Consider the following 11,937-nt stretch of genomic DNA (forward strand, 5'->3'; position numbering starts at 1 on the left):
CCCTTGGTAGGTGAGGGGAGCAGTGGGCAGCAGCGGTGGCCGCGCCCGGGAATCATTTTTGGTGATTTAACCCCCAATTCCAACCCTTGATACTGAGTGCCAAGCAGGGAGGTAATGGGTCCCATTTTTATAGTCTTTGGTATGACTCGGCCACCATTAAAGTAACCTTAACCTTGTTTATTTTTAGCACGTGTCAGAACGACGTGCAAAATTACAGTTCCACTAACAGCTGCAGGATTGGTGCTCGCTCTGCACAGACAGACAATGGACAGACGAGAATCCTTCGTACTACGTGTGTGTCAACATTTTGTTGGGCGGTTAGAAATAAAAATATTAGACCTATTGTCAAATCAGCAATTTCATCTGATAATTTTACACATTTTTGAAAAACACATTTTATACATGTGAGACAAATAACCCAAGCATATAAAACATATGTATTGCAGTACTGAAAATAAGAGAACTCACCAATCAGGGCCTCCCATTTGCCATTTGCTTGGGTGACTTCATAAACACAGCGCATCTCACTGTAGGTCATGCCTCCAATAATGAAGACAATGATCCTTGGCCCAGTCTTCACCTCTGTGGGACCTCGGTTTTTGTGCCAGTTACCATAGCGAGCACTGCTTTAATAGAAAAAAGAAATATGATGTGTGAATTAATATACTCTGGAGAACGAAAGTAGAGAACACTTTCTTACATTTCAAGATCACTAGTGTAGTTAGGGCCCGCATGGCCCATTGTATAAGGACTCCCAAAGGGAGTCCTTATGCAATGGGACATAAGGACCTATTGAATTTCTAAGGTAAAGGACCTATTGAATTTCTAAGGTTTTATTATTATTATTATACCGGCCGCCTCTTTGAGCACTAATTTGACCCACTTAACATGCTTCAAAACTCACCATATTTGACCCACACATCAGGACCTGCGAATATTGCCTTTTTAAAAAAAAAAAAAAACACAAAACTCAAAATTGCGCTCTAGCGCCCCCTAGAAAAAAAAAAAACTAGACTGCCTGTAACTCCCACTCGGAAGGTCGGAGAGACATGAAACAAAAACCTCTATGTAGGTCTGACTTACACCTACCTTTCATAATTGTATATGCTTGGGCAAAAATCAACAGGAAGTTGGCAATTCCCCCTTCAAGACAAAAAAGTACTAAAAACAGTAACTTTTGCCTCTTTGAGCTGTAATTTGACCCCCTTAACATGCTTCAAAACTCACCAAACTGAACACATACATCAGGACCGGCAAAAATTGCGATCTAATAAAAAAACCTAACCCCAAATTTAAAAATTGCGCTCTACAGCAATTTTTGAATAAAACGGAGAAAAAACTGCTCCTCGGAAGAAAAAAATGACAAAACTGCCTGTAACTCCCACTGGAAAGGTCGGAGAGACATGAAACTAAAACCTTTCCGTAGGTCTCACTTAGACCTACATTTCATAAATTGACAACCCCCAGCAAAAATCAACAGGAACTTTGCTATTCCCCCTTCAAAACAAAATTTTTGTAAAAAACGGTCACCTTTCTTCAAACATTATCTCCTCTGAGCGCGTTTGTTGTTTCGGCTTCAAACTAACACAGGAGAGAGATTGAACCCTTCTGATTAAAAGTTGGCGAAAGAGTTTTAATACCGGCTCCGGTTTTGATTTTATGACCCTTCAAAGAACCGTTGCGCTGATGCTGCTGCACAGCTGTTTTTTCAAGATGGCTGCTTAAAAGCAGGAAGCACCAGCGTGCCCACACAATGCAGACAAGGTAGGTACACTAAACAAAAGTATTGGGACAATTCGGACTAAAAGTAGACAAAAGTATTGGGACACTTATGACTACCACTGGACAAAAGTATTGGGACACTTGGGACTACAACTTGACAAAAGTATTGGGACACTTATGACTACCACAGGACAAAAGTATTGGGACACTTACACTGGACAAAAGTATTGGGACACTTAGGATTACACCTTGACAAAAGTATTGGGACACTTAGTAACACCACTGAACAAAAGTATTGGGACACTTCGGACTAAACGTAGACAAAAGTATTGGGACACTTAAGCCTACCACTTGACAAAAGTATTGGGACAGTTACACTGGACAAAAGTTTTGGGACACTTAGGACTACAACTTCACAAAAGTATTGGGACACTTAGGACTAAAACTTGACAAAACTCTTGGAACTCCTAGGACTACCACTGGCCAAAAGTATTGGGACGCTTACACTGGACAAAAGTATTGGGACACTTAGGACTACAACTGGACAAAAGTATTGGGACACATAGGACTACCACTGGACAAAAGTATTGGGACACTTACACTGGCCAAAAGTATTGGGACACTTAGGACTACAACTTGACAAAAGTATTGGGACACTTAGGACTACAACTGGACAAAAGTATTGGGACACATAGGACTACCACTGGACAAAAGTATTGGGACACTTACACTGGCCAAAAGTATTGGGACACTTAGGACTACAACTTGACAAAAGTATTGGGACACTTAGGACTACAACTGGACAAAAGTATTGGGACACTTAGGACTACCACTGGACAAAAGTATTGGGACACTTACACTGGCCAAAAGTATTGGGACACTTAGGACTACCACTTGACAAAAGTATTGGGACACTTAGGACTACAACTAGCCAAAAGTATTGGGACACTTAGGACTACAACTTGACAAAAGTATTGGGACATTTACTCTGGCCAAAAGTATTGGGACACTTAGGACTACAACTTGACAAAAGTATTGGGACACTTAGGACTACAACTGGACAAAAGTATTGGGACACTTATGACTACCACTGGACAAAAGTATTGGGACACCTACACTGGCCAAACGTATTGGGACACTTGGGACTAAAACTTGACAAAAGTATTGGGACACTTAGGACTAGCACCTGCCAAATACGCGGGCCCGACCAATGCTGCTTGCAGCTTTAATTGTATTTGAAATCATTCAGACAGGAGTAAAAGCACAGTAGTTTAAACATATTTCACGAGTCACATATATTCTGAAGTGCAGTGTAAAAATAAAAAATTGATACTTGGTCAAAATTGGAGAATACTTTCAGATACCTCAGATACCAAATACAGATACAAAATGCTAAGCCGTCTAAAGTGACTGAAACCTACCAGCAGCACGTTGTCCAGATATAGGCCGATGGCATGACCGTCACAGTCAAAGCAAGATAAATTGTCTGTTTTAAATCTGTGATTTCTAGAATGTTGCATGATTGCATCTTATCAATGTCGCAAACTAATTTGAACCCCCCCCCCAGCCCCCACCAAGTTAGACCTTCGCAACGCATACCATTTAGTACGCATCCGGGAGGGAAACAAATTAAGACAGCTTTAAGACAGCTTAAAATGAAGCCAATATTGAAATTTTTCATAGTTCCCTTTATTTGGAAAAGTATCTATATACATTTTGGTACCGGTACTAAATTATTGGTATCGGACCATGCCAACCTTCTTCCTGCCAAGTCTTGAGCAAGTATTTTCTCTTTGCTGTTTCATTTGTTACTTTGTTTTTATGCTCAGCCTTTTTGCCCGCCTTCCTACGGCCAGTTTATTTTAGACTTTGTTCCTTTTGTTGTTTCATGGCACTGGTTCCTCCACCCAGTACCATTGTTTTTTGTTCCTTACTTGGATAATTAAATATGTTTTTGAACTGTCACGTCTTCCTGTCTGTCTGGGATCCACACTTGACACATATGTTTTAGCATATGTACCGTACACTTGAGTTCACTTAAAATCACCCTTTTCTTTTTTGAACTTCATTTGGCGTCAAACTGTCTGATTTAAGCCTGTAATATACTGTCGCACAGCTTGCGTAGGTCACGCCCTCGTGCTCCCTATCCCTGCGTAGTACCGCAAGGCTTGCGTGCACCCCCAAAAAATCCTAGGTTCATGTCGCCGGCGACGCAGAACGCAGAGCTGTGATTGGTAAGTTTTTGCCAAGGAGGGTCCTTGAACACAGCCGAGCAGACATTGTGCTTGAAATGCACAAATGATTTAATGGAAAACAAACAACAATGATTAGACATTTCCACGACAACTGATAGTGTACTTAATATCTTGGTGCGCTCTAAAAATAATTACTGTATGTTTAGTTTTTTTAGCATATTGTGGTGTTGCGTCCAGAAGAAGTCACAAAGTATGACAATCTTTTCAACTTTAATTGTCAACCTTGTGCTAAACACAGGTTCGATTCAGATACATATTCTGTCTCATGCACACATGTCTTTTCTCTCACACAAACAGCACTTCTATTTCCCATTCAATAATCTTTCAGGCACAGTAGATTTACAAACATGTGAACTCTGAACATGACCTTACAGATTAATGTATGTCGTTAATGAACAATAGTTATTTAACAATTTTTATTATTACATGATAGCTCTCTCTTGTCCAATGTTCCAAATGACTGAATAGCGTTGCAAATAATAATAGCGTCCTCTGCCGCGACTTGTTCACAAGTTGCAGTCCTCTTCACGAAGGTATTTTCCTCTGGTTAGTAAGTAAATTATCCATTACTGATGATTCTGAATGATTAGTTCCAGTGTAGACAAAAGTGTCGATGTTGTGGCTGTCGTCACTCTTCACAAAAAGGAAAAACAGTAGCTAGTCAACAATAACTGTTGCTCTTTCTGGAGACACTGCCCCTTAGTGTTTTGAATACAAATCTGGCGCCAAGAAGAACTATAAACCAAACCAGACACCGGAGGAGACGCAAGAAAGTAAACAAAAAGCCCTCAAGTGCACACAAATATGCAGCTGCATCTTTGCATCAACGGGGCTCCCTTTTGGCAGAAGCTCGCTCTTGTGGAGGCATCCACTCGTTATGTTTGCGTACACAGTAGACATTGCTTTTACGGGAGTGAGACCAATGCTGTAACATTTACCTGTGACCTGCTTTAAATAATGCTTGTGAAATCTTTTAGAAGACTCGACCTTTGACTGTTCAACAAAAGAACGTGGGTGGAGTACAATACATCAAACTGGGAAAAGTGTGTAAATAGTAAAAGATGGAGAATGTTTTATTTGGATAACTGTTTTCATTTGTAGGAGTTAGAGTTGGGAATTTTTGGGCATCTCACAATTAAATTTAGATTCCAGGGTTACGATTAAATTATAAATAGATTTTTAAGCATATTTCATTATGTTTTATATTAATATTCTTATAATAATATAATTTTATGTGATCATTATTAATATGCATTAGGATAAACCGTTTAACATTGTTGGCCTCTGATCTGATTTTTTGGCCTCGGATCCAAATCTAAGGTGTTAGATTAAACAACTAACACCTTAAAGTTTATCTTATTACAACATTTTGAATCAGATTCTGTATTAGATTAGTGGTATTGAATTCGACACACAATTTTTTTAACAAAATAAAGTGGCTATTGAATGATAACTAAACAAAACCAAAAACTACCATTGGCTCCCGTTTAAATCATTTGGGTGTTGCCCTCAAAGTCTTTCTGTATTCATAAGTTAACTCACTGAGTTTGTAAACAGCAAAAACAACTCTAAAATATTTTGTAATAAAAGGAACAGGAACATTTTTTTGTTTATATACTGATATTACACTAGGTATTGATAGTATCAACATCTGGCTCAATCACCCCTACTTTACATTGACATTTAAACGGTTAGCTTCTTGTGTCGTCCTGCTCAGAATGCTTAGCCATTGCTTTTCCTCAAGTCCTCCAGTGATAATATACTTGGAAGTAACAGTTTATTTTCCACCATGGTGGTTAGTATTTTAGAAGTGTCTATATACTGTACGCCCTGATTGTGATCATGGAATCAGGGCCTATATTTGCATATACATTTGACATTTGTATATAAGGCAGGAGCCTTCAAATCACTTAGGCCGGGAGTCGGCAACCCGCGGCTCTAGAGCAGCATGAGGCTCTTGATTTTCTTTCCGATCCAATACCGAGTAAAATTCAGGCTGGTATCAACGATAAAGATCCAATACCTTATATAAATATACCAAAATCTGTCTGGTAAACTTTAAAAACTAGTGTATTTCAAGTTTTGCCGCTCTTGAGGAATTATCTTCAAACGCTAAAAAAAAAAATCACAGGGAAAACAAAAAATTGGCGTTATTCTGCACTGAATGTTATCTTATTCAAATAATACTCTATGCCGTGTCTCCAAGTAGCTTAAAAGTATACATACACTTGTTTTATAATACTGAGTGACTCATTTTAATTGCCAGTTCCTACTAATCATGTTTCACTTGGACATGATCTTAGTTATTAAGTTACTTTGCACTGTGTTGCTGTTGGTGATATACATTATCAAATAACTCAAGTATCAAAAGCAATGATATTTTGATTTGAGAATCATTATTGTAGCATAAAGATCTGGTATCAGCCGTATTGATATTTTACTATCGATTCGCACATCACTAGCAAGCAAACAGGTGGACCAGCTGGCAGTGGAGGTAGGCCATACTGCCTCAACATTCATTATTTACATTTTTTGCGGCTCCAGACGGATTTGTTTTTTGGTTCCAATATTGCTCTGTCAACATTTTGGGTTGGCGACCCCCGACTTAGGCCCACCCTTTATCTGTGGGCTTATGCGCTAGCAAATTGCGCCATTTCCGATTCTCGGATGCGATCGTGCATAACATAGCATACAGTATGTATTGAAGATTAGAGCGCTGAAGCACCATGCCTACATGGCAAATAGGCATCCTTCCTTGGTGATTCAATTATTGAGCCTTATAAGACCACGAAATGTCTCAACACTTTGCCCCCGATACATTTGAAATACCTCTCCATCAATTGACGATTTTTTTAATCTGATTTACATCCTGATCACCATTGAAATATGCATAGTCAATGCTGATTCAATGTCACCGTTTCGAATTAGTGATAAGAAGTCCCTTCAGGAATTTGCGATATCACAATCACAGCAATCCACACAAATTCAACCAATCCCTGCAAATTATGTGCAGTATCACAACTTTGTCCAATGCCCGCAATTTTTCTAGATAAATTGGCTAGTCAGCGTCATTTTTGCCAATCAAATTTGTCTCTGAATGGCGCTCAAACACACACGCCAATTTTCTAATTAGAAAAATGAAGTTTGTTGTGTAGATGAAAGAGGAACATAATTGAGTCACAATATATCAACTCTTGCTCAAACAGCACAATTGTGGCCCTTTCGCATATAAGACTTACTTACAATTCCTGTCTACAATGGCTAATTAGTGTATGTGGCACTATAATCTAGATCATGGGTGTCAAACTCTGGCCCGTGGGCCAAATTTGGCCCGCCGTGTAATTTCATTTGGCCCTTGAGGCAATATCAAATTAACATTAGAGCTGGCCCACCGGTATTATACAGCGGCTATGCCGCTGTAACACCGCATTCACCGCTAATACTCATACTTGCCAACCCTCCCGATTTTCTCGGGAGGCTACCGAATTTCAGTGCCCCTCCCGAAAATCTCCCGGGGCAACCATTCTCCCGATTTTCACCCGTACAACAATATTGGGGGCGTGCCTTAAAGGCACTGCTTTTAGCGTCCTCTAAACCTGTCGTCACGTCCGCTTTTCTTCCATACAAACAGCGTGCCGGCCAAGTCACATAATATATGCGGCTTTTACACACACATAAGTGAATGCCATGCATACTTGGTCAACAGCCATACAGGTCACACTGAGGGTGGCCGTATAAACAACTTTAATACTGTTACAAATATGCGCAACACTGTGAACCCACACCAAACAACACCCCCCGCTACCACCAAACCCCGCCCCCCCCCAACCCCGCCCACCTCAACCCGCGATTTGGCGACTTTGATGGTCAGAAATGTAGATTTGAACTGCTTAGTAATCCCTTCGCAGTTGATGTGGAAAAAGCACCAACTAACCTCCAAATGGAGCTGATTGAACTCCAGTGTGATGACACGCTGTAGTCAAAGTGTGATGCTGTTGGCGCCGCACAGTTTCTACAATTCATCCCTGACACAATGCCTCAGCTCCGCACCCAAGCTGCTCAATTGCTCTCCATGTTGGGCAGCACGTATCTATGTGAGCAACTTTTCTCCTCAATGAAGATGACGAAAACGTCTATCAGGATACGTCTGACTGATGAACACCTTCGTTCGATAATTAAGGTTGCCTCAGCTCAAAGCCTGAGCCCAGACATTAATAAACTAGCATCCAAGAAAAGATGCCAGGTATCTGGCTTGGGCACATCAGATTAGATCAGTGTGTCGCAAACTGAGCAGTAAAAAGGCCTGAATGGTTGATTTATTCATTGTTATTTTATTTTAAAATTTATTAGCCTGTGGAAAAGGTTAATGTTGATATTTACCCCAGAAGGCTGCAAATAGAAAAGAGGCATTCCATTTTTTATTTAAATTGTATTTAATATGCCATTGATGTTTTTTCGTTTGTTTTTTTAAAGTTGATTTTGCACTATTAAGTTATATATGCGTTGCTTGTTCCATATTCAGTGTTAAAGCAAATCAGTGTAGCAAACTGAGCAATAATTAACGTTTTATTCATGCACTTTCTCTTGCTACTTCAAGGCTTGAATGTTTGATTCATTCATTATTGTTATTTTATTTTCATATTTATTATTAGCCTATGGAAAACGTTTATTTTGATATTTACCTCAGAAGGCTGCAAATAGAAAAGAGGCATTAAATTTGTATTTCAATTTTATTTGATATGCCATTGATGTTTTTTAATTATTATTATTATTTGAAACTCGATTTTGCATGTCACTATAAAGTTATATAAGCCTTGCTTGTTCAATATTCAATGCAAAACTTGTTTGGGTCCCTATTAAAAGGTTAATTTGTTCAACCTTGGCCCGCGGCTTTGTACAGTTTTAAATGTTGGCCCACTCTGTATTTGAGTTTGACACCCCTGATCTAGATGAATAGTTGCCTCCCATTTTGTTTTTAAATTTAAGGTGACTTAATTGCCAACCCTCCCGAGTAGAAAATCTCCCGGGGCAACCATTCTCACGATTTACTCCCGCACATCAATATTGGGGGCGTGCCTTTACTCAACAGTAAAGAAGTTCCTTACTGTTGAGGTCTGTTTTGCTGCAATATAATGTAATGTACGTTTTTGTCAGCAGAGGGCAACTTTGTACCTTCCGCACCAGTGGCTGAAGCCCACCCAGAAGAAATGATCAGTAGTAATGAGGAAGTGTACAAGATACACACTGGTTGTGTCCAAATTCAGGGTCTACAGGATCCCGTTCATACGGTCAAGGAAGGCCACACCTTCAGAGGATCCTCCTCAAACTGTTCGGGGAGTTAGGGGGGGAGCTGAGTGGCCCAGTGGGACCCAGGTTTCACACCCAGTAGCCCTGAAGGGATGTGGTTACTTGTGTGCAAGGAAAGCGATAACACTTCCTGTTCATTCTTATGTTGGCAGTCTTAAAAATAAAGACGTGTTAAGAAACAGCAACTGTGTATTTCTCAATGCTGACACACCTTTAGAAAAAATTGTTCCAGCCTGGGGGTCACAGTCCTGGATGTACTCCACAAGCAAAATATGTTGCGTTGACTTTCCATATTTCTTTGTAGCTCTTTTTCAGCTACTTGGGTTACATCTTCTTGATGTTGCGGTTGCTTTGGAACGCAACATGGATTTAACAACCAACAACAAGGCCAAAGCTGGGTACAGTCTGAGTTTACTTAAACATTAAACATATACATACATACATACATTAAGACAAGCATGAACATCCAAGTCTATTTCTGAAGGACTTGATGCCAACTAAAAAGTAACTATAACATCTAATGACACATGTGTCAATTCTGCCCGTACAAAGATATTAATGCTAACTGTAGAATGGCATTGTCAGAGAGCTATTAATACCATCTGTATTAATGTGGTTGTAGTTTGCAATAGTATACAATTTTTAAATTGTTTGTTCATCTCCACGAGGAAACCAAAATATATCCTATCCACGTACATATTTTGATATATCACTGCTAATGTTATTGCAATTTATAAATAACCAAATAACCACTGTATTGTGGTATCTTTTATTTTTCAGCATCAAGGTTACTGTCCCAGCATTTTTTTCAATTTCTCAGTGACTTTATTCACAAAATTCTGGCAGGGCAAATGAGGATTCACCTTTTTGGAAGTATGCGATCATTAAAGGGGCCTAATTGACACCTGCTGATGTTTTTTGGTATCTGCATAAATCCCATAAGTCCACCAATGTAATCCTTTTTTTCGCACTATCCTCTTGTTGTGGCACAGACTTCGCTGTTGCCATTTCGAAGCTGTTGCCATTTCGAATATAAAGTAGTGTATAGTTCGAACTTATAGGAGTCAGAAGTGTCGTTATGGAAGCGCTAAAAACGGCAACAAAGGTCAGAAGATGCAGTCAAAGTAGAGGGACATAAATAAGACCCATCAACAAAACGGCGCATTCTAATGAGAGGGTCAGAAAGCAACTTGAAAAAGGTCTGTAAAACATAGTCTATGCACAACATGTTATGTCGACCACAAAGAAGTGTTTTAAATGTAGAACAAAATCATAATATGACCTCTTAAAAGTTTTTAAACAATGCAGTTGTAATGCATCTGAAAATAATAATTGTAAAATATGTAAATTTGTCCAGTCCTTGTCATGCAATTACTGGAATATTGCAATATACTCACCTTGATGGAGCACTGGCTTTGGCTGCTGCTTGTCTCTGGGAAATATATGGGTATTGCTTGATGTCAAGTTTATCTTCAATGGCATCCTAGAGGAACACAAGTTGTTTCAGGAAAGCATAATCATCAATGCATTTTCAAAATATATAGCAGATTGTAATTTTGATGGTAAACTTTCATTTATTTGCTCAAAACTGTAACGATTGTATCTAAAGTAGCGTCAGGAATTATTCTGAGTGAAAGCAAGAACACCAGCCGTCTGGTCACTCATTTTTGCACTGGTGTATGCATTGACATGATCACTGATCAGGTAACCATCCCTGTTAAGGTAAAGTAGCATGTGCGGATAAAATACATTACGTGTTTACATATATTATAGGGATGGGTACCCGATACTAGTGTAGAATTTCTTGTGTTGTAATGTTCATCCATCCATTTTCTAACGCTTATTCCCTTCGGGGTCGCGGGGGGCGCTGGAGCCTATCTCAGCTACAATCGGGCGGAAGGCGGGGTACACCCTGGACAAGTCGCCACCTCATCGCAGGGCCAACACAGATAGACGGACAACATTCACACACTAGGGCCAATATTAGTGTTGCCAATCAACCTATCCCCATGTGCATGTCTTTGGAAGTGGGAGGAAGCCGGAGTACCCGGAGGGAACCCACGCAGTCACAGGGAGAACATGCAAACTCCACATAGAAAGATCCCGAGCCCGTGATTGAACCCAGGACTTCTCAGGACCTTCGTATTGTGAGGCAGACGCACTAACCCCTCTGCCACCGTGCTGCCCTGTTGTAATGTTGATGCTCCCAATTGCGGATTTTGTGAATGCAATTCAGTCATCATGATGTGTGCAAGGTAAGAAATTGCTGCAGTGCTGTATCTTAGGGCTGCTGTCTGCTTGTTAAGGTCGGCAGTGAAGTTTAAAAAGAGTGCAAGACGAAATAAAGTTATCCACTCTCTTTGTCTCTCTGGATGGAGGCAGGGCCACTAGCATACACACACAGAAAAGTGCAACGTTGTAACTTAAATGTAAAGTAACAAAGTAGAAAGGCTCGGGATCACAGCAAAAATGTAATCATCTGTTCCTTGTCATATTTCTGATATTTTCTGAAAGTTTTATCAAAATAAACTCATAACCTTTTGAGTTATGTTGTTAACTAACAGACAGACACACCCCAATGAATACATAACCTCTATATAGTCTGAATGAACATATACAATAATTATACCATGCTTTTGTTGTTTGTAATCCT

At 39.7% G+C, this 11,937-nt stretch overlaps 1 protein-coding gene across 8 annotated transcripts in view; it reads right to left on the bottom strand.

The window, feature by feature from the left end:
• The window catches only part of stxbp1b (syntaxin binding protein 1b), a 161,238-nt gene that overhangs the window by 12,305 nt on the left and 136,996 nt on the right, over positions 1-11,937 (bottom strand). For 7 of the 8 annotated variants that reach the window (XM_061928641.1, XM_061928637.1, XM_061928638.1 and 4 more), the window contains 2 exons: positions 10,682-10,767; positions 469-626 (listed from right to left, as the gene is read on the bottom strand). In XM_061928641.1, coding sequence (XP_061784625.1) covers positions 469-626; positions 10,682-10,767 — 244 coding nt within the window. The remainder of the gene's footprint in view (positions 1-468; positions 627-10,681; positions 10,768-11,937) is intronic. The other variant, XM_061928636.1, reaches the window with a different exon arrangement.

This window comes from Nerophis lumbriciformis, linkage group LG33 (assembly GCF_033978685.3).
Source record: "Nerophis lumbriciformis linkage group LG33, RoL_Nlum_v2.1, whole genome shotgun sequence".
In the NCBI taxonomy this organism is placed as follows: domain Eukaryota; kingdom Metazoa; phylum Chordata; class Actinopteri; order Syngnathiformes; family Syngnathidae; genus Nerophis; species Nerophis lumbriciformis.